The sequence below is a fragment of the Actinia tenebrosa genome, unplaced genomic scaffold, assembly GCF_029948245.1.
Source record: "Actinia tenebrosa isolate PJP-AT-01 unplaced genomic scaffold, QUT_ActTen_1.0 PGA_scaffold12__29_contigs__length_12842862, whole genome shotgun sequence".
NCBI classification, from domain to species: Eukaryota; Metazoa; Cnidaria; class Anthozoa; order Actiniaria; family Actiniidae; genus Actinia; species Actinia tenebrosa.
The window spans coordinates 10,303,812-10,326,123 of record NW_028292572.1 but is presented as its reverse complement, the minus strand read 5'-3'; the positions used below and the strand labels follow the sequence as shown (position 1 = coordinate 10,326,123).

The 22,312-nt window shown below is 41.5% G+C and overlaps 2 protein-coding genes across 2 annotated transcripts in view; one reads left to right on the top strand and one right to left on the bottom strand.

Annotated features, from left to right (window-relative positions):
- The window catches only part of LOC116288371 (lysosomal-trafficking regulator), a 32,576-nt gene that overhangs the window by 1,148 nt on the left and 9,116 nt on the right, over window positions 1-22,312 (top strand). Inside the window, exons 3-36 of the mRNA XM_089028070.1 lie at window positions 1,248-1,401; window positions 2,634-2,727; window positions 3,289-4,749; window positions 5,335-5,494; window positions 5,573-6,968; window positions 7,156-7,512; window positions 7,677-7,837; window positions 8,049-8,139; window positions 8,516-8,582; window positions 8,661-8,770; window positions 9,015-9,178; window positions 9,474-10,031; window positions 10,185-10,368; window positions 10,468-10,669; window positions 11,654-11,813; window positions 11,908-12,046; window positions 12,527-12,778; window positions 13,117-13,290; window positions 13,474-13,758; window positions 14,722-14,929; window positions 15,237-16,035; window positions 17,053-17,182; window positions 17,440-17,592; window positions 17,915-18,001; window positions 18,102-18,187; window positions 18,266-18,413; window positions 18,485-18,579; window positions 18,840-18,929; window positions 19,395-19,480; window positions 19,611-19,740; window positions 19,962-20,340; window positions 20,650-20,847; window positions 21,706-21,861; window positions 22,176-22,249. Of these exons, the coding sequence (XP_088884196.1) occupies window positions 1,248-1,401; window positions 2,634-2,727; window positions 3,289-4,749; window positions 5,335-5,494; window positions 5,573-6,968; window positions 7,156-7,512; window positions 7,677-7,837; window positions 8,049-8,139; window positions 8,516-8,582; window positions 8,661-8,770; window positions 9,015-9,178; window positions 9,474-10,031; window positions 10,185-10,368; window positions 10,468-10,669; window positions 11,654-11,813; window positions 11,908-12,046; window positions 12,527-12,778; window positions 13,117-13,290; window positions 13,474-13,758; window positions 14,722-14,929; window positions 15,237-16,035; window positions 17,053-17,182; window positions 17,440-17,592; window positions 17,915-18,001; window positions 18,102-18,187; window positions 18,266-18,413; window positions 18,485-18,579; window positions 18,840-18,929; window positions 19,395-19,480; window positions 19,611-19,740; window positions 19,962-20,340; window positions 20,650-20,847; window positions 21,706-21,861; window positions 22,176-22,249 (8,988 nt within the window). The remainder of the gene's footprint in view (window positions 1-1,247; window positions 1,402-2,633; window positions 2,728-3,288; window positions 4,750-5,334; window positions 5,495-5,572; window positions 6,969-7,155; window positions 7,513-7,676; window positions 7,838-8,048; window positions 8,140-8,515; window positions 8,583-8,660; window positions 8,771-9,014; window positions 9,179-9,473; window positions 10,032-10,184; window positions 10,369-10,467; window positions 10,670-11,653; window positions 11,814-11,907; window positions 12,047-12,526; window positions 12,779-13,116; window positions 13,291-13,473; window positions 13,759-14,721; window positions 14,930-15,236; window positions 16,036-17,052; window positions 17,183-17,439; window positions 17,593-17,914; window positions 18,002-18,101; window positions 18,188-18,265; window positions 18,414-18,484; window positions 18,580-18,839; window positions 18,930-19,394; window positions 19,481-19,610; window positions 19,741-19,961; window positions 20,341-20,649; window positions 20,848-21,705; window positions 21,862-22,175; window positions 22,250-22,312) is intronic.
- LOC116288372 (putative thiopurine S-methyltransferase) lies at window positions 1,510-2,413 on the bottom strand. Its single transcript, XM_031695148.2, has one exon. It carries the CDS (start codon window positions 2,352-2,354, stop codon window positions 1,641-1,643), a length of 714 nt encoding a protein of 237 aa, XP_031551008.2. The 5' UTR covers window positions 2,355-2,413; the 3' UTR covers window positions 1,510-1,640.

The window sequence follows — 22,312 nt, the reverse complement described above, 5'->3', positions numbered from 1 at the left end:
TACCACCCCTGAGAAACTTGTCTCACAACACCATCACACACTAGTTTCAGCTCAAACTTCAACATGTAATAGGGCCTTTAGCTGATTATATTCTTTATGCTTAGTAGAATGAAATTGTAATGATGAAAAGGTAAATTATACACCGTGAAAAGATGAAAAAACTTACTGACGTTTCGGACGCTAGTCCTTCGTACTCCGACGAAGGACTAGCGTCCGAAACGTCAGTAAGTTTTTTCATCTTTTCACGGTGTATAATTTACCTTTTCATCATTACTGTTTCATTAGAAACACCGACGCAGCTCACACTAGTTTTTAGCTAGTTATATCTTAGAATGAAATTGGTACCTTGTTTGTGGTGAAGACCAATATATCATGTTCTATTTTGCAAAAAATGTAAAACTTCGTATCAACGTTTTGTTCCTCTTGGGCTGCCTTGGCTACTTGCACCAGCTTTTCTGTGTGATGGCCATTTTGGAACCTAAATTTGACACCTTGTGATAGGGGTATTCATAGTGTGAGCATACTGTCTCAGCTTCCTAGGGGCATAGAAGCAAGGCCACCTCCCGGCTGGCTCGGTTGGACAGCACTTGATTATTTTGTGGGAGGTTGTGAGGTCAAGCCTCGGCTGGACCAACACCCAAGGTTTTTAAATATCTGAAAAGATGGTGCTACCTTTCCTCTCAAAATATCTGCAAATGGTTAGACCTTCACTGTGGCTCAGGTGACCATGCAAAAAGCAGTTTCAACTCATTCAAAGACTTTAAACAGAGAAAACCATAAATTTATCAGTGCTAAGCTAGGAGCATCATGTGTCATCCTCTCTAAATAAAGTTTATTATTATTTATATTACCCCTACCCTACCACCCCACCACACCCTATCACCTTAATAAAGGTAGCAATTTGATTAATATCACAAAGGTGATATCTTTCTGTCAATTGATATCTTATATGGATATCTACTTCCTAAGGGCATGGAGACAAAGCTTGCAAAGTCCCTACCCCACTCCACACCTTAATAATGAGTACCATGTTATATTTGCATCAATAGGACATTTGCATGATGGTATCATTTGACTCCCACTACCAAAATGCTTTGCGATTTTTTTCTCATTTTAATTTGTATCCCCTCATGAGAATAGTAAGACAATTAGTGCTAATATTGACTGGATGAAAGAAAGTGTGCAAGGGAGTCTGGTAGTAGAGGTCAATGATGCCATCATGCAAACGTTATATTGATACCTTGTAGGGATATTCATAGTGTAAGCAACATATTGGCAAGAGAATTCCAGGACATTATTTTTGCTAAATGTCAAGAAGGTGACGAGGAGCTCCTGGTAAAGTATCTGTGTAAGGGACCAGGGTTGATGCTACTGGAAGTTCTTTGCATTCTAGCAAACAAGGTATGATCAATAATCTCTTGATTATATTAAAGTCTGAACTTGCATCCCCACCCCCCTTCCCCCCAGTAGTCATATTGATTTATTAGGCTCATTATTGCAACTATTGAGTCGTTATTTTCAAGGCTGTTTATTAGTAAGATCTCTTGCCCTAGTGGCTTCAAGTAAGACACAAATTTCTAGAAAAAATAGTCTTGTAGTGTTTATGGTTATGTTGTTTGGTCTGTAGATAATGATATATCTTATGTTTGCTTGGGCTTCAAAAGATGTATAACAACTTCAACATTGTAAGGAAAGGCAAAATTCTGAAAGCGTTCACCAGGTTTTAGTGCGATTGACTCCACTTTTTCCATATCCCAGTCTTCATCACATATTTCTTTCAGTGTTTGGTTTGTGCATAAGGCTGGTCCAAAACTGTCTTTCCTTTCTTCTGGATCATACAGCATGGTTTCAATCAGTATGCGACCACAAGGAGTCAGGATATCTCTTAATACCTGCAAATACTTTTTCCCTATAGATATTTCACTTTCCTGGGTTCTTGCCAGCATTGCTATAAGAGCTGCTCTATCCCAAACAGCATCAAAAGGTTGTCCACCAACAGCAGCTTTTCGAAAAGACCAAAAGTCACATTCTACGATCGTTATATCTTTGGTTTTAGCTTTGAATATGTAGGCGCCAGACGGGGCTATGTTGATAGCATCTAAATCGTATTCTAACTGATTCTTGTCGAAGAATGTCTTGATAGGTGTTCTGACTGCCTCTATTCCTACGACTGTATGTCCTTGATCAGCCAACCATATCAGATCTTTTGACATTCCACATAGGGGCACTAGAATCCGCTGTTTTTCTTTACCTCCGGTCAATACTTTAATGTTTCTCACTAAAGATGGATGAGGAACATGCATTTGCCATGGTACATTTTCTCCATGCTGATCCCAAACATCTTCCCAATCCATTGCTCCACTTCTTTCCTTGATAAACAGGACGAAAGTCACAAGACGAAAGTCACAAGACGGAGGACAACTGAAGTTTTGCTAAGGCGTTCCTCGAAAATGAAGGCGTGGAGAATGGGACCAACTCTATCTCTTTTGTTTTTTCTACTAGACAAACTACCGTAAAAATACCGTAAAAACTGAATAAGAGAAAAGCCCTTGAATCAACAGAGAGACAACAACAACCCTTAATTCCCACCAAAGAGTAATTAATATTGATACTTATACTTATTTATGATACAGATTGCAGGTTGTAGTAGTGCACTAGCACACCTACTTGTGACCATTCTACCAGTGCTCTTTAGAGTACCACCTATTGGACATGACATGCTGCAAGGTACTGTATGTTGTTTATTTGTTGTTGTTTTTTGGGAGGAGGGAGGGGAGGGGGGAGGGTTGTGAGCCTGATATCTATGCTGGGTATACAAGAATGGGAAACAAGGAATCTTTGAAAAGGGGAGGAGTGGGAAGAGAGACGAACAGAAAAACGATTGGTAGGGAAGGGAGAAGACTGTATGAAAGAGAGGTGGATGGGAAGACGAATGAAAGGCAAAGACTGGGAAATGGATAGAAAGAGAACAGGTGGGAAGAAAGGCGTAGAGGGTAAAAAGACGAATGAGAATAGAGTAGAGCTAGGAATGGCCTGGTCTAAAACAATAATGGAACTGAGGTAGGTATAAATTATAAAATATAGCGATCGTTTTTATTTAGACTTGCCCGAAATCGAAATCTTCGGCAGGAGATTTTTATTCGAGCGACGAAGTCGTGTCGTGAGAGGTCGTTCGTCGCGCGCAAATAGAGATACACTGAAGGCGGCGCGTGGAATTCTAGTCTTCTATACTAAACAACCAATTGTAACTTGTTCATACTCCTAATCATAATAATGATCTTGTTTTAGGTCTTGAAGTGCTGATGTTAGAGTGGGAGAATTATTTCCGAGACCCCAAAGCCAAACCTTACCATTCCATTACCATCCAGAAAATGATTTTAAAGCATTGTGATGATCGTTTCGCTAGTCCAGCCAGCTCTACTAACCAGGCGAGTTTGCATGATTCTGAAGAGAAAACGTTGACTTCAAAACAGGATGCTACAATAAGCTGTGGTCTTGTTCTTCCATTGAAGGACAGCACAGATTCTTCAAGTGTAGCAGACGAGAGCGATATCTTGACCAGTATAAGTAGTGTAAGCAGCATGGGGAGTATGGGGATTCTTAGTTCGAACCCTAGTGATAGCTCCAGTCCTCATGAGGTTCAGTTCCATCGTCAAAGCAGTGGAATTTCAAGTCTCGTGGAAAGTACAGAAACACCAAATACTGTTTGTCAAATTCCAGAGAGCTCTGGAAAGGAAGGAAAGGAAACGAAGGAAACTGCAGAAAGTGCCGAAGAAAGCGGCCAAGACGTTACCATCAATACCTTGGAGCTGTTTAACCTAATTCTGTCAGTGCTAGAGAACCTATGTTGCCGTGACATCTCGAGTTGTGATACTACTTTAACTATGAAGACCGCTGGTCAATTGATTGACATTATCCTTTGTATAAAGGATGGACAGAACGAGGATCTCGACGAGATCTATTGCGCTTGGGACAGTTCATCTTGTGTAACTGCTCAGTTATCTATGCTAAGAACTGTCCTTTTTTTCTTGTACACCACATTTAAAAATCCAAAGTCAGCGAAACAGCTTGTGAAAAGCTCGTATGTCAAAAACCTGGTCGCCCTCGTGGAGAACGCCTTGTCAAATGCCGTCTTCACTGCTGAACAGCTTGAGGAACTAGCAGAAGAAATCGAACATTTAAGTCAAAAACTTTCCTCTGAATGTCAGTCAGAATGCTTGGGAAAGTCTGCGCTGTGGAAGCGATTTCACTACGTGTTGTTTTTCTCGCGTTCTCTTCAAGGTCTTCTTTCTTTCTTGTGTTCAACTCTACAATTTGGAACACTTATCAATTCATCTTTGCTCGCACTGTCTCGGGAACTCCTCGAACAGTTCGCGCTCAACGATGGCTTTGAACACGTGATCTCAGCCGTTCTCAAAATGGAAGACATGATGGTGACGTCACCAGGAGGTCGCGCGGAAGGGCCTGGATCTGAGTCTGTAGTGATTCAACCAATACCCCAAGCAATACGAGATCTTCCTCGAGTCAATATATTCCACATGTTAAGTGTTATTGGGAAGGTGATTTCGTTGGTCAAGAAAGGAAAGAGTTATTGTCTTGTGGAGGTTGAGATACCGACTCGTCGTAAGTCAGAGGAATCGTACCTACAATTTCAGCCACCGGTTGATCTGATGACGTCAGATGTAGAGGAGAGCTCAGAGTCTGCTGGGGATATGGAAATGGAGAATGATAAACGAAGTCGAACACTTGGTAAGTGAGACATGGATCTACGGTTTTCTGTTGGGTACCTTTAGGCTTCTTTAGAGACGGAATACTAGTGGCTAACGTTGAACTTATCTAGTGTTGATTGTGTCCCCAGGTGATCAGTGTCACATCTTGATACTAGTGGGTAGTGTTGAACTTATCTAGTGTTGATTGTGTCCCCAGGTGATCAGTGTCACATCTTGATACTAGTGGCTAACGTTGAACTTATCTAGTGTTGATTGTGTCCCCAGGTGATCAGTGTCACATCTTGATACTAGTGGCTAACGTTGAACTTATCTAGTGTTGATTGTGTCCCCAGGTGATCAGTGTCACATCTTGATACTAGTGGCTAACGTTGAACTTATCTAGTGTTGATTGTGTCCCCAGGTGATCAGTGTCACATCTTGATACTAGTGGCTAACGTTGAACTTATCTAGTGTTGATTGTGTCCCCAGGTGATCAGTGTCACATCTTGATACTAGTGGCTAACGTTGAACTTATCTAGTGTTGATTGTGTCCCCAGGTGATCAGTGTCACATCTTGATACTAGTGGCTAACGTTGAACTTATCTAGTGTTGATTGTGTCCCCAGGTGATCAGTGTCACATCTTGATACCCGTTACATCATTACTTACCATGTTCAAGGCAAGTAAGACTCAGTACCTCTCATGTCAAGTCATCACTTGTCTCGGTAAAGTAGGTGTCTGTAGCTGCATTAAACCCGATGATCTGATCGGCCCATTGTTGACCAGGTAAGCATACTTGACACTATTGATTTAACTATAACTAGGACTACATGTTAAGTTAACGCTTCTTTTCCTTGTTGGTAGATATTTTCAACGTCCTCGATTATTACAGACGCAGATTCTTCGATTGATTAACCAATTGATCCTGACAGCTCTTGACGATCCATTTGTAACCCCTAAACCACAGGAAACCCAAACGAATGCTCAGAACACATCCCGTACAAGAACCAAAAAAGTCTATTCAAAATCCCCAAAGTCAAGTCCATCTAAAGGAAATGGTGGAGTCTGGGGAGAGATGCTTGCGCGGTCTCCAAGACACGTAACACGAATCCCACAAGAGTATCCCTCGTGGTCTTGTTTATCACAATATTGTTCATTGTTAACGAGTGGTGACTCGGTGTTAGCCTTTGAAACAGCAAAGTCACTCAAACCTCTTGTTGTACTGGGCTCTGTGAACCTGAAAGACGAGCTGTTTCGAATTGTGCTTCTTCCGTCAATCTTCCGCTTTGATTCACGGCGAAATAAGTCATCTCCTGTGCAAGCTGATTATCCAAGCAAAGGGAGTGATTTACCCGATTCCACTTGCCTTAGCCGCGAGAAGATAAGTCTTCCAGAAGAACGAACAACAAGGTCGCAATCGAGTTCATGTTACCTTACCAAGGATGTCTTAAGACTGTTGCTGGGGTATTTGCCGTCGCTTCTTGTCAGTAGTTCCTCTAAAGGGTTGTTCTTCAGCTGTGGAGGGCTGACACAGTTGCAGATGTTTCTAGAGGAAGAAGAACTACAACCGCTAGTTATTGAAGTATTTGAATTCCTGGCGTCTTTAGAAGATCGTTCTAATTCTGTTCAGAAGGTAAAAACTGTTAAGACTAAAGATGAGGAGCTTGAATGTGAGGAAAAGGAAAGCACAAGTAAAGAGGAGTTGGCCACTGCTATTCGCGCGTTTCTAGTCCTGTTAAGAGATACTGCCAAAATAGAACTAAGTAAGATTAAAACTGAAAGCACTACAAATGCTACGCAAGAAGGTATCCAAGAGGATGATAGCAAAACAGAACAAAAAAGAAACGCTTCTTCATTTCATGATCAACGCTTGAATAATAAAATCCAAGAGGATACGAGGAATCAAAGTGACATTGACGTTCGTGTTCGTTCACCAGTAGAGCCTCAAGAGGAGACAACAGGAAAACACCAGCAAGACTGTATCAGACCTCTTGCGAACCTAACTCTTCGCTACCACGTTTGGAAAGCCTGTTTAAACTTACTGGTATCAAATAAACTTTTCGTCGAGTTGTTTGTGGCTGATAGCGGCCCAAGTTATAGTTTTGAACTATTGGACTGGTTGTTTAGTTATTTTTACGTCTCTTCACTCACCGTCGATCCAAGGAACGATAAGGATTATAGCGATGCTGTGGTTTTATTTGAGGTTGTCTTGGCTGTGTGTATCAGGATGGCGTATGCTGGGTTTTGGAAGGATCAAGAGGTAGGTTGAGAATCTTTTATAAACTACGATGATGGGAACTCTCTTCTCAGGGAGAGGTGGGCAGATCATCCAAGATCGAATAGGCTGGGGGGGGGGGGGGGGGGGGGGAGTTGTCAGCGTTCATCTTTCTTTCTTTTTCATTTATCTAGTGTAATGTGTATTCCAATGGGGAATTTTTATCTCCTAGGGCATTTCAAGTATCGATTCCTTGCTGTCTCAAACCGAGCAAACAGTTTTGAATTCACCTGCCCTAAAAACAACACTTGGTCGAGGTCTTTGTGATTCCTTCACCAAGGTATCCATCAAGACTCTGCTCTCTGTCCCAGGCTTTACACAACAAGATGGAACCGAGGTAATGGAAACTAGCTACCTTTTTAGTCAAGGCGGAGCTTGTGAAACTGAAGCAGCTGATTGGTCACAGCTGATGATTGATGATGACATGGATGGACCAATGAATAGCAAGAGCAAGGCTCAAGAGGATGGTTATGAAGCTGATAACGAGGTGAACTCTGACAGCTGTGATGACGACAAGATTGTACGACAGGTCTGTAGTGTTTACTAGTAATACAAGCTGTTTCTGCCTTTCCACATATTGGTGGTAGTCAGTCTAGTGCGCCATCACTACTCTACCCTCTCACTATCCAGAATAATTACCACCAATTCGTTAAAAGGAAAAATAAACTAACAATAATGCCATTTATTCTGCAGACTTCGCAGCCCAGGAAAAACCGAGATCGACGCAAAAGTGAAGAGTCAAGAGACAACAGCGTTCACTTCCACGGCCTCGTCATTTATCCACAGATTTGTCAGTTTTTGTTTAGGTTACTGAATGCAGCCTATGGTCCTGAAGATGCTTGCTCCAAGACGAGGTTCGTGACATTTTATTTATCTGAATGCATTTGCAGATTAGGGGGGAGGGGTGGAGGTGTTTTTTTTACCGCCCCATTAGGTTACATTGATTCAGTATTTGATCCCCCGGATTTGCCCTTGAGAATTTATATATATATATATATATATATATATATATGGTAAGTATAAGACATATAGTGGCGATAACCTTATCAATCTTTTACTCTCCAGCAAGTCATTATCAGTCCTCACACATGCCGTCCAGTGTCTTCTTGGCCTCGTTAAAGACAATGAACACAACTGTAGAGTACTGTGTCAAGAGGTAATGTAATAGACCTCCATGGTGGACGGAAAGCAACCCACTTGATAAGGCTACCGATAGATGGAATTATAATTCGAGATCTCTAGGTTCGAGAACTTTGTTGCTCATCATTAGCCTATATTTTGTTTAGAGTATTCATGTGTTCCAGTTAAAGTCCGTGGAATTACAAACTGTTTGTGTTATTGAAGTTGTGCATTCTTTACTTTGCCGTTGCTATTTGTCAATGAAATGAGGCAACGAAATGAGGCAACCCTGAGTAAATGAGTCTGTAATCAAGGAACACAGCGGTCACCACCCTTACAGACACGTGGTTTGCAGTCGGTCAAAGTCACAAAAACTATGAACCTAAACTACCTTTGTATTTTTGTTCATACAGGGGTTACTAAGTAGTATCCTGATGTGCTATCAAGATGTTCTCAGGAGCAATGATACAAGTCTTCGAGGTATCATTCCCTGCACTAATGACACCAGATTTCAAATCAACGCTCAGTTAATCAGCTGCATTATTTCTATTCCTGCAGATCTCCAGTCAATTGTACTCGATTTGTTTGTTCATCTTGCCAACCACCAGATCAGAGCGTCTGAACTAAAGGATTTCATCGCCATCTTTAAGACCAAACCAGTACCAGTGGTAAATACGTAGAATATTCCATTGAGTAGTCAGACATGTTGAGGCACGGGGGTACATTGTTCTTGGTTAGGGCTTGGTCCAGGCATTGTCACGTATTTACTCGATATCTCGCAGTTGATTGGATAAGAGCGAACAACAGACACCCTCGACTTTGTTATATATCAGATGATATGACTTATATTCACAACATTCATCATGCCATCTTTAATCGTTCCCTACTTTTTTTCCCCTGACTGTTTTGAAGGACTTGCTATGCAACAGCTTGGCACACATCGCCAGCAAAGCTTCGTTTACCCATGGACCGGCCTACATACTCTCTTTTCCATGTCGCTTACAAACTGTGGACCCGCGGTCGAAGCACGGAGGTCGAAAAGCTAAAGTTCAAAGACTAAGACCAGATATAAAAAGGTATTCATGATAAGACTGCGTTAGGACGTCTCTCATCATAAAGTTTTCGCATGTAAAATAATATTATTTTATTTGTTAGCGCAGGCTGTTTGTTCTGTCAGCTTTCGCTGATGTAGGCCTGCTTTCACTCACACTCACTATCACTACATTTACTATTTTATGCACACAACGCTCAACTCACATGTTAATGTTTATGGAGGGAGGAAAACCAGAGAACCTGGAGAAAAACCCTCGTGGCAAAGGAGAGAACAACACATATTCACTTATTGAATTCATTATTCTTATATTTTGAAAGAATCAAAGGAGGCGCCCTGCTTCAAAGTCTAGGAGATGCATCAAGTGAAGGTGCCAACTCCGAAGGTTCACTTTCTAGAATCGGCAAGAATAGCCCTGAACGAGCACGACGCTCCAAACCCCAGTCAAAACTCGCACGTGGGGGCTCTGTGGAAACAAGCGACAGGCAGGATATTCAAAGGTCCGAAGCAAGTCCTGGTGATGACACCGCTGACCTGCCGTCACCTTTCTCAGTCAAAGCTATTAATCTTCGTTGTCATGGAAACCAAACATGGCCGCCGCCCGATTTTAGCATCGTGTTTTGGATGCGCTTGCATAGTTTGAGAAGATTTTCTGAGAGTGAACCAGGAATGTCAAGAGAAGCTACTCGATTACGAGGGGTGACTATTCCACCGGTTCGTGGTACTCGGTCCAGTAGGTCGATGAGCTGTCCTAACGTGTGGACGCGGGGTACAGACACACCTTCCTGTGATGAAGCTATACATATCTGTTCTATTGGTTCCAGGAAGGGTCTCTTCGAGATCTGGGTTCTACCATCAGGTGGTTCTCTGTTGTTCAGGTATGACTGCTGTCACGAGACCATGTCACGTGACCATGTCACGTGACCATGACAAGCCTCTACCCCATATATCACGTGACCATGTCACGTGACGATGACAAGCCTCTAACCCATATATTATAGATCAAATGCATATTGAAACATTTGTTGCAGGTGGACAAAAGCAACTAAGGGGGGTACTGATGGTTACGATATCGTCAAAGAATTAGTTACTAGAATACCTGGTCTATCACGTGGTCGATGGCATCACGTGGTTGTTTCGTTCTCTCAGTCTAAACAGAGGTACATTCCTCCTAATGGTGGTATGGAGACGAAGGAATACGATGATGCTTGTAAGGTAAGTCCACAGGGAGCCCACACCATGGATTATGCAACTTCACAGATCTTTCCTGAATTCCCTTGAATGACCATGTAAATGATTGCAATTGTTTTGTAGATTCTGTCGATAGTGGACGGTACTGAAACCACAGAACATAATTTTGGCCCACCCCTCCCCTGGTACGAAGAGGGCAAGTGTACCTTGTCAGCATGTTTGTTGGGTCACGTGATACTAAGTACAGCAAAAAAAGAGGGACATGGTGCCGAAAAGTCTGTTTTACCTGAAGGATATGACTTGGGCAATGTACTTGCTTTTATAGGTGAGTGTTGACACTTGAAACAGACTGGAAATCAGGAAAGAATAACTCTATTTTCCGGATCGAGATTTCTTAGTTATAAGAGTTCGAATATTATTTACCGAGAGAGTTGATAGTTCGAATCCAATGACAAAATAAATTAAAGGTAAAATTTAAAAAAAATAAATCTTATCTGTACACGATGGGATTCGAACCCATATTTATCTAGTTAATTCCAAAAATAAACCTCGATTCCGCTGTGCCATACCCCCGAGACATCGGCAGAGCTGGGGCGGCGTATGGACTTCGGACCTGACGGCGATTAAATCATTCTGCCCTTGGGTGCACGAATTACGCAGGATAATGTTCTAGCCGAAGCATCAGGGGAGAGACCAGCCAACCCCCAGACCATATTGGTTAATCCCTTGCACAACTTGCCACGCACGGAATCGGGTGAAAATTGCTAATTTTGTAAAACTGTGGCCCAGTGGAAAAAACCTGGACATTCAAGATAGTGAGTCAATCCCGTCTTAGGAGGGCTAGTACCTGGATGAGTGACCTGAGACTTAAGTTTGCTCCTTTTTTTTTTGTTTTTTTTTTTGCGTTTTTATTTTTTAGATTAAAAAAAACTCTACTGTTTCCTCAGTTAACTGGTTCTTTTTCCTGTTTTCAATCTTGCTTTTCGCGTCTTACACAGGGTTTAAGTTTCTTTCATATTCACTTGTTGTGTTCAACACACCAAAACAGCCCCAACTTGTAACCACTAGTCATTCTTATTCACTTGTTGTATTCAACACACCAACACAGTCCCAACTAGCAACCACTAGTCATTCTTATTCACTTGTTGTATTCAACACATCAACACAGTCCCAACTAGTAACCACTAGTCATTCTTATTCACTTGTCGTATTCAACACATCAATGCAGTCCCAACCAGTAGCCGTTAGTAATTATGAGTTTATGGAGTAGTAGAAATCCTTAGCGACAAGAGATTATTTGTTATTCCAGGAGGGACAAGTATTAAAAGTGTTAAGAAGGGAGTGGCCACACATGGAGACTGGGTTGTTGGTAAAGATGAAGCATTCTACCTGTACTCACTTGGTCCAAACTACAACAGCATCGGACATCTGCACGCTGACTTTTCTTATGTTCCTAAAGATCACCAAGAGTACGTGACTGTTTTGTTACTTATTAATAGGGTTGTACTGAAGATATTACGCAGAACATTGCCTTAGCCTTTGTCATGTTTTGTCTTTCCTCAGTTCTTCTCAACCATTTCTAGTTGCAAGCAGACTATGGTCTAGACTCTCAATAACTGAGAGGTCAGTCTCGGCCGGGCTGAGTACTGGATTTCTGAGAAGTCCTCACGTGTTTATTCCAGATTTGGAGACGTCTTTAAAGGTAACTGTACCACACAATAGCAGCGTGAGATACGGCTTTTCATACAGGTGTGCGCCCATCTGTACTGTACGTTTTTTTTGTCAGACAAAGACTTGAAACCTCATAATGCACGGCTCTGTCCTATGAGAGGGGAAACACTGTTCGAGGACTCTCAAATGGTTTTCTCTGCGAACCAATCAGAAACCGAACTAACACTACTTTCTATCCAATCACGCTCGACCCGTCATTGGACAACTAGGGTGGTCCAGGAGCTTTCAAAGGGTTAGGGTCCGCATACTATATCAATATCAGAAAATAGATTTTTTTAAAAACGCTTTGGATCCCACACTAAGGAATCCTTGTTTCATATATTGCACTGTGCGTTTTCAACCTAAGGTCGTACTAAATGAGATTATACTTATATAAGTAAGCATTAGGTTTTTCCCGTACGCAAGCGCAGACAAAATACCCACGTGCTACTTATATGTTTTTTCTTTGTAGAGCAAACTGTTGCTGTCCTACACACCAGTACGTCATACAGTATTCAATCAAAACATCAGGATACCAACCACAGATGACAAACCTCGAAGGGCCAGTCATCTTGATGTTACCAACAAACCTACAGTTAAAACAAACCTTGTTCAGAACGAGGCCAAGCTGTTTCTTGAAGTCGAGGCTCTGAGGGTCAGTACGTTTCTTGAAGCGGCACATGATGTTGGTGGGATGATGGTGTTCATCTATTTGTTTGCTAAGGTGTGTGTTATTTTATTATGCCGGAATAACACAGTAGGACTTAAAGCATCCAGCGGATTTCTACAGCGTTAATCACGGCATGGTTCTTCATGGGGTATTTTATATTTTGTTTCTAATTTGCGTAAAGTTAAATCTCCCTAACCTAACTTATGAAATATTTCAAATATGGATTTGTATGTTGTCCGTCCGTCCGTCTGTCCATCCATCCGTCCGTCCGTCCGTCTGTCTGTCTGTCTGTCTGACTGTCTGACTGACTGACTGTCTGACTGACTGACTGTCTGACTGACTGACTGTCTGTTGTCCTCTACCTGCCTACCTTATCGCTTCTTTCTGTCCAGGTTGTAGAGATGACTAATGATCACAAGACTCAAGCCGATGCTCTATCAATCGTGCTGTCACTACAGAAGACCTGTGAGTACCACGCACGCGCAATGGATGAAGAATCAGGCTATGCTCTACTCAAGAGAATTCTACTCAGCCCGCAGTGCATGATAGGATACCACGTGCTAAAGGTAGGCTTGTTAGCATCCAATGCCAAAAGATCATTTCATTTTCTCCTGGGTTTATTGGCCAGTCATAACCCGTGGGTAGCAGTTGCTCAGTTGAATGGATCTACCACAGGTAGCCCACCAAAGCAATTTTCCTGAAACTTAATAATCAATATTTTATAAACTTATATTTGTATCTTGTATCAGGTTCTAATGGAAGCAGCCTGTGATGGTGAGGTCTTCAAGCACACCAATCTGTCCGATAACCCAATCATGTTAAACATCGATTCCAATGCTGTTGTACGTAATGTAGACATCTTCCAACACTACCTCCTGAACAGAAATATCTGGGACAAAGCGAAGCAGGGCGTGCTAAAGATGCTTCTCTCCACTCTTGAGATTCTCGTCCATGCTAGTCATCCTCACTATAAGTTTAACATCGCTCAATTTCAGAAGGCAGAACTTGTTCAGCAGCTCCTGATTGGCTGTCAGGTATGGTTCTTTTGACTCATCACTACCTTCATTGTTAGGTTCAAGTAAAAGAGATACTCCTAGTTCAGGTAAGGGATACTCCTAGTTCAGGTAAGGGATACTCCTAGTTCAGGTAAGGGATACTCCTAGTTCAGATAAGGCATACTCCTAGTTCAGGTAAGGGATACTCCTAGTTCAGGTAAGGGATACTCCTAGTTCAGGTAAGGAATACTCCCAGTTCAGGTAAGGGATACTCCTTGCTCTGATAAGGGATACTCCTAGTTCAGGTAAGGGATACTCCTAGTTCAGGTATAAGGGATACTCCTAGTTCAGGTATAAGGGATACTCCTAGCTCAGGTAAGGGATACTCGCAGTTCAGGTAAGGAATACTCCTAGTTCAGGTATAAGGGATACTCCTAGTTCAGGTATAAGGGATACTCCTAGCTCAGGTAAGGGATACTCCTAGTTCAGGTAAGGGATACTCCTAGTTCAGATAAGGCATACTCCCAGTTCAGGTAAGGGATACTCCTAGTTCAGGTAAGGGATACTCCTAGTTCAGGTAAGGAATACTCCCAGTTCAGGTAAGGGATACTCCTTGCTCTGATAAGGGATACTCCTAGCTCAGGTAAGGGATACTCCTAGTTCAGGTATAAGGGATACTCCTAGTTCAGGTATAAGGGATACTCCTAGCTCAGGTATAAGGGATACTCCTAGCTCAGGTAAGGGATACTCGCAGTTCAGGTAAGGGATACTCCTAGTTCAGGTAGGGGATACTCCTAGTTCAGGGGTGATATATTCTATTTTCTTTTTAAAAAATCTGGACATTTAATAATGACTGATTAATTTGAGTCTAGACCCAAGTGTAGCAGAGCCTGGCATGAGATTAGGCAACAGGTCATGCAATGAGACATACGTACGGTATTATCCCTATCACGTACCTGAAGTAGTTATGCTATATAAAGTAAAGTGACTGTGTTGTTTTAGGAGCGGCAAGGTGAAGGATTGAAGGAAATCCCCAGTACAATCAGCACACTGTATGTCAATATTATCCAGAATGTCATGGGACAAACACCTGATTTAACTGTACTGAAGGCAGTTTGTGAGTTCCTGATAGCCATTCATCCTACAGAAGACACTACCAGTCTACATTCACCCAACAGGTTTTATTTGATGGAATACGAGTTTGATTTTGGTAAGACGATGAACTGTTTTATAACTTTATGAATTAGAGCCACCACCAAGGAACGCGTGTTCTTGAGTAGCAAACACCGCGAAGGAGTATAAAACCAAACCAAGTTTTTAAATTTGTTTAAAATAATATCATCTGAGCTTGAAGTTTTGGTGTTTGGGTTGTGCGTGGGAGAGCCCGAGGTATCTTCTCCAGGAAAATAAATTTTATATTCTCGGGGAGGCTATTACTCCGCTGTGTATTCATGCGGCACCCAGTGATGTTTCATTTACAAAACATCATAATACAGTCGTTTTTCATTCTCTTACAGGATATCCTACTCCAGCGGTAACCCGACTGCCACTTTCACCGTCGTCTTTCCAACGCGACTCGTTACTCATGGCAAAGAAACTAAGCTCGCCTTCCAGTCCTTATGACAGCACTTTAGTTGAACCCAAACCAACCCATTCTGATGATATTTTACTAGAGAATCTTGAAACCTCTGAAAGCACTTTACGGCTTGGTAGAAATGGAACGCTTATCGGGGAAGACAGAAAGGAGGGCGAGAAGGAGAGAATTGGGGGATCAATTTCCGAACAGAAGGATAAAGGAGAAGATAATGAAGGAAAATGCGTTCAAGACATGACAATAGGACAAAAAGGAGATAAATATGAAGCAATTAAAGAGGAGTCACCTGATGTGTCTGTTCCTTGTACTACACTGTCTGCTGAATACCTTGAATTTCCCGCTCATTCGTCACCACAAGCTATTGCCCCTCATTTCGCCAGCTGTCCTCCCCCTTCTAAACATCGTAAACTAACCGTCCAGATTCCCCATCACCCAGCTTCATCTAGCGTCAAGCCATGCCTTGGATCTGCTGACGGAAATAGTATTCTCCTTCAAGGAAGTCCTCTAAGAGAGTGGAAAAGTTCAGTATCTAGTCCCTCTACTCCACAGACGCCTCCTACACCACATACTCCTCATACTCCAGTAGAATCGTACAGGGGTCCTGGTAGTAAACCCTTGTCTATTGGTATACACAGTAACACGCCTCAGAGTCGTATGTCCAGTGTTGATGTGATGGAGTATGACTTCATTAATGAGTCGGACTTCAGTTCTCTTAAAAGCAGGTAATATTGATAATACCAGATTTGCAACTTTTAGTACTGTTGTGGATGTGGATGTGGCCGTTGCTGTTGTTTCTGCTGTTGCTGTTGTTGTTTCTGCTGCTATGCTGTTGTTGTTGTTTCTGCTGCTATGCTGTTGTTGTTGTTGTTGCTGTTGTTGTTGTTGCTGTTGTTGTTGTTGTTGCTGCTGCTGTTGTTGTTGTTGCTGCTGTTGTTGTTGTTGCTGCTGTTGTTGTTGTTGCTGCTGTTGCTGTTGTTGCTGCTGTTGCTGTTGTTGCTGTTGTTGCTGTTGTTGTTGTTGGTGCTGTTGTTGTTGCTGCTGTTGTTGTTGTTGGTGCTGTTGTTGTTGCTGTTGTTGTTGTTGCTGCTGTTGTTGTTGTTGTTGTTGTTGTTGCTGCTGTTGTTGTTACTGTTGTTGTTGCTGTTGTTGTTGCTGTTGTTGTTGCTGCTGCTGTTGTTGTTGTTGCTGTTGTTGTTGTTGCTGCTGCTGTTGTTGTTGTTGTTACTGTTGTTGTTGTTGCTGCTGCTGTTGTTGTTGTTGTTGTTGTTGCTGCTGCTGTTGTTGTTGTTGTTACTGTTGTTGTTGTTACTGTTGTTGTTGTTGCTGCTGTTGTTGTTGCTGTTGTTGTTGTTGTTGTTGTTGCTGCTGCTGTTGTTGTTGTTGTTGTTGTGAAGTGTATGAACTGTCACGCTTTGACTAAGTTAGTTGTGTGACATAATTTAGTATAGTATCAGGTGACATATATAATATAGAGATAAGATATATAAGAGAGAACACGTGTAAGCGCAAGCAACGAGTATCAAGCTCTAACGAGTGAATAAAGGATTTTACTACTGTATTGGTATCTGGAGTCAGATTAAAACTGGTAACATTGTTGCTGCTGTTGTTGCTGCTGTTGTTGTTTTTGTTGTTGCTGCTGCTGTTGTTGTTGTTGTTGCTGCTGCTGTTGTTGTTGTTGCTGCTGCTTTTGCTGCACGTGGTTGTAAAAGGGATACTATATTTAATGTTCATCTTTTTAGCTTGGCTCATCAAAGTTCCATGGACGAGTATCTAGTCGTAGAAGGATATCCTGGAATCAAGTCTAGTACACAAACCTATAAACCAAATAACAGCGAGAAAAGGCGCCGAGCTCCTGATCACATGACCAAGGTAAAGTATTCCATATGTTTAACAGCTGGTCCTCTGATAATCATTACATGCACCCGAGACTCAAACGGAGCGTGTTTTATCAATAGAGGCTTTGCACCATCAAGTAATGGCCTCCATGACAGAAGGCATTGTAAACTGAGAAAACCTCCTCTGAAAAAAACCCAGATTAGACCAGATTCAATTGTTCCTGCCTCCTGTCATCGCTGCCATCACGTGATGGTGCAAAGCCTCGTTTAGTATTACATTTTCTTTTTCAGATGCGGCTAGGGTTGTTGAAGCTGTTACAGAAGATACTTCTGAATCTCCAAGCAGAGCAGGTACCTGCTGTAATCGGAGGAGTGCTCAAGGCGGAGTACCTGTTGGTATGGGTGTCACATCAGTCTGACTCTGTCAGGGAACTTGTGATCAAGGTACGTATTGAACCACAGGGCACCCAAACTGACTCTGTGTAGTATCCACAGGGCACCCAAACTGACTCTGTGTAGTATCCACAGGGCACCAAAACTATATTTGTGTGCTGTGAATGTACCCTTCTCAAAATTGTCTTGTATGCGAGGATAACATGGAAATACAAAAGAAATGCCGCAAATGCCATCGAGAAAAAGTGTGATTTCTTTTGTATTTTCATGTTATCCTCGCATCCAAGTTACATCAGTTTTGGTAGTTTGGACTCCCTGTGGTTGAACTGAAGACAGGGATACCAAAGTTGTTTTGATGTGCTGTTTCTTTTAGATCTTGTGCTTGTACTTACAAAAAGCTGAACCAGAACGATACAATCATTTTCTTGGAATCCATGGATTTCATCTTCTTGCTAATCAGGTAATGGGGACGTATTGTTCTACTCATCTTGTAACGTGCCTCCATTGTGTTGGGGAAGACACGCACATGACATTATTCTCACACATCTATTTATTTATAGCTGTATGACCATACTGTAACCAAGGGAACCATAGAGGCGTGTCTGTGGCTGATGGTCGGAAGACCAGTGGACTTGGATAAGGATTAGTAAGTCCAGTGCTAATCATATTGAAAATAAGACCATGGTTAGTCTTTCCTCCTAACAGTCTATTTATTCATATCCAGTGCATATTCAACTGCTTTCGACCAGAATCTTTCCAGTATCCTACGTCCACTGGGCGTGGTGCCATTGTTATCAGTACTGGAAAACACCTTGATCTCTCAGAATCTGAACCGCATGTTGATCAAACACTTGTGCCAATTGTTTCTCAAGGTAAGTAATCCTTGTTGATTAGGAATATCTTACAGAGTGATTATAACAACATGTGTTGTTGTGACCATCAGATAGATGACCTGTGCCTGAATGCTGTGGCTCATGGGCTGTTACAGACTGTCTGTAATGTTGTTTGTGGCTTGGCTCGTCTGCAGCATCAACAAAGGTATGGAGGTCTTTAATAATCATCATCATTACTACTATCATCATCATAATCTCCACCATCACCATTAAAATCAACAACATCATCAACAACATTATCATCTCCATCATCTCCATCATTGTCGTCGTGTCTTCACCATCATCAATGACAATGCCAGCAATTCAACACATGAACCCACATAGTTGTAATATTTGGATACTAACGACAATTATTTTAAATCTTTGATATTTTAATATCTCACATACGTCCTTGCTTGTTTTCAGTCAAGGCCGAACGCCTATCACAGTAGATGTCAGTTGTCTAATGGATGACTTACAGACTTTAATAAGCTGTATTGTCATCAAGGCTTGCAGGTATAACCCTCTAGTATCCTAGGCCGACCATAACCAGACATATACGGTAGTACTGCATAATAGTGCGAAAAATCGATGGATGGACGGATGGAGGGAGAGATGAAAGTTTCTTTCTTCCACTTTCTTGGGAGAGAGGGGATGGGAGAAGGAGATAAGGGGAGGACGATGGGTACCTTTGGAGTACTCACCATGTAATCATCATAGGAATGAGATATTCCATTACAGAAACCTTTATGTCTGGGTCCATAGATTAGGTCTACTGCATTGCTTCTTAGGATTAAGAGCGAGAGATCCTCTCAGTGGCATCAAGAGTATAGTTAAATGAAATGAAATCAAGACTATGTTTAACGAGGGGGACACTTGGCAGTACAAAAAAAAAACCCTGTTTAACTGTAGTCCTTCCATAAGTCCTCCATCATAGGACTACCTCGTGATTGTTTTTTTTTTCCTCGTTGCTGTGCACAGCACATGTGGAAGCATGTATTTCCAGATGTTTGAAGATCTTCTTGTTGTACTCGAGAACCTTGAGGAGCTGGATCACAGGAAAAGAGGTGAATGAAAATATTGATGTATTTGTCAAATTAATAGTCAGTTCACTCTTCCGCATGTTCATTTTTTAAATTAGTTCTCAGCAGATTACAAAGAGGATACAATACGATTTTCCGTTTTTGTACTTTTCAGAGCACGGTCTGTCTATATTCTTTATCGCTCGTTATCTACGTTACTTCGCTATTCAAGTAGCTCTATACTTCTTCCAAGAAATTTGTAAAGACGAGATTCCTATTAACGGAAGGAAACGTGGTGGTATAAGGTAATGTAAACGAGATTCCTATTGGTAGATAAAAATGACGTGATGTAACGGAGATTGTTATTGGTGCATGGAAAGAAGCAAGGTTGTATGGCTCCTGGATCCCTGTTGGTGAATTAAAGCCAAGCAGAAAATGGTGGTTTAAAAACTCAACTTATTCCGTTACTTAACAGTTAACCGTTTTTAGTTTTTACCGTACATTCACTAGATCAACATTTTTTTAGATTGTTTCGTGGTTCAGAAAAGTCCTCCGACCTCAATCCATTCAAACCAGTCTCTTCTTGGATTCCACTCTCTCCCGACCATAATCTACCGTGCTCGGACCTAGGCTTCCTTAAGACCACACCAACCAGTGCAAACTTTAATGAGCAAACACAGAGATTCCAATCAGTAATTCAAATGGCTGTCAACTGTGTTACATACTCCAGAACAGTGTTTCTAAATGACGCCCTCGGACCCTTACAAGTGTATACCGCTGACTTACAGGTCCATGAGGCTTTGCGGCCTGGTATTCTTAAGGGTGCTACTAATGGAGTCAACATGGATAAGGAGTTTGCGCAGTTCATATTCAGTCTGCTGTTTGAGTTTCTGGACACATGTCTCGTAAGTAGATCATCCCAACCCCCTCCCCTCCCTCCCTTGTTTTGGACTTATGACGTCATAACTGCTTTGTTTGCGTGCCGTTAATTCATTTAATAGCTTCATCAGCATGATTGTTAAGTATTTAGTCTTATTCCTTCTGTGACGGCAGCATAAGAATTTCTTCATCATTCGCCATCGTGCATAATGATTTTATGATCATAATGTTACATTTCCTGTCATTCTGTCTCCGAAATGGAAACCGAAGGGCCCCGTTTTTATCCCTATAATTAATAACCAATAATGGTAGCTGATGAAAGTGTTTATTGTCAGGATAATAAAGGAACCATGCCAAGTAAAGTGATGTTCATGTCTAAAGAAGTCATCAAATCCCAGCTTGGCAAGCTGCTTGTTTATCTTCTCAGCCCTTCACAGTCTCTCGACCTGTCATGTTTCGTCCTACAAATCAGCGATCATGTACGAGCCAAGAAGCTGGTCCACGCTGTATTGACTAGTAGTGGAGGGGGAAAGGTACGGCACCACTCACGTGATCTCACTACAGTCACGTGGGTATTGCATACTCACGTGATCTCACTACGATTGCGTGGGTATCGTATACTCGCGTAATTAAAGTGCTACTACGACGAAAATCGCTCAAACTTGGATTCAGCTGAAACTTCCTAAAAATACTCTTTAAAGGTCCAATAATCACTGTATGAAGTGTTTTCTCGATATTCAGGACGAAAGTATGATATTTTTACGATTATTTTTTGGAGTCTGTGACGTCATACACTCAACATCGAACATCGCTCCATACATTTCTTTGTAGTTTATGATCAAAATATCAGTAGTAAAGGGAGAAAGAAATACCCAAACTCCCCAAAATATAAATTATAGTCACAAGTAATGTGAAATAAGCACATTAGCCACCCTTTGGGCTTCATAGGAATAAAATAAATTAAGGATTTATATACAAAGAAATGTATGGAGCGATGTTCGATGTTGAGTGTATGACGTCACAGACTCCAAAAAATAATCGTAAAAATATCATACTTTCGTCCTGAATATCGAGAAAACACTTCATACAGTGATTATTGGACCTTTAAAGAGTATTTTTAGGAAGTTTCAGCTGAATCCAAGTTTGAGCGATTTTCGTCGTAGTAGCACTTTAAGAAACTTGGTAATATTTGATTTGATCAGGTATATCCAAACGTGAAAACGATTCGAGAAAGTGGTCTTCTGTGCCGTCAGAAGTGACAATAGTTAAAAATGAAACGATAGGTTTTTTAATGTACAGTAATATAAATGAACTGCAACCTAATTGGTTGCTTGTAGAATGAGGTCATTAAATCATGTGATTTAAATAACCAATCCTTCATGTTGTTTTAGCTACGAGACAAGATACAAGCATACCTACCAAAGCTACTAAGCATGGAAAGGCTATCGGAAGACCAAGCGTCGAACGCCTTGAGTTTCAAATCGTTACTTGAAGCATGTGGTTTACGATTTGCTGCGTTGAATGAGTCGTCGAGAACTGACGTTGAGGTAGGCTACCTTGATATAATGCTATGCGACACATTTCTCAACATCTTTTCCTTTAACTGCAGGTTTACAAAAGAATCTCTTGAGAAACTCTTCGTAGTTTGTATTTGGAACACAGAAACTTGAATTTATCATTCAATTTGCCCTTATTGATGTGATGGTACGATTATTGTTCATATTAGCGCGGGTACGTCATGTAACATCGATTGGCTGGTGACAAAAAGAAACTTATATAAAGCTTCTTATGAAAATAGTTGTCATATTAACATCACAATGTTTTTGTTAGTTAACACGGAGTGAATATTACCCTTTTCTAGACTCAGAGCTGGGACCACGCAGAAACAACGAATATCATGGAATGGCAGAAGAAAAGACAAGAAGCCTTTGCATTGTTAGTAACCTTATCACGTGACCATTTTGACCTTCATGTTAGATACCACGCATGCGTAGTTCT

What these genes read in the sequence shown, in the direction of transcription:
- LOC116288372 (XM_031695148.2), bottom strand. Translation starts at nt 2,354, where the DNA reads ATGGATTGGGAAGATGTTTGGGATCAGCATGGAGAAAATGTACCATGG.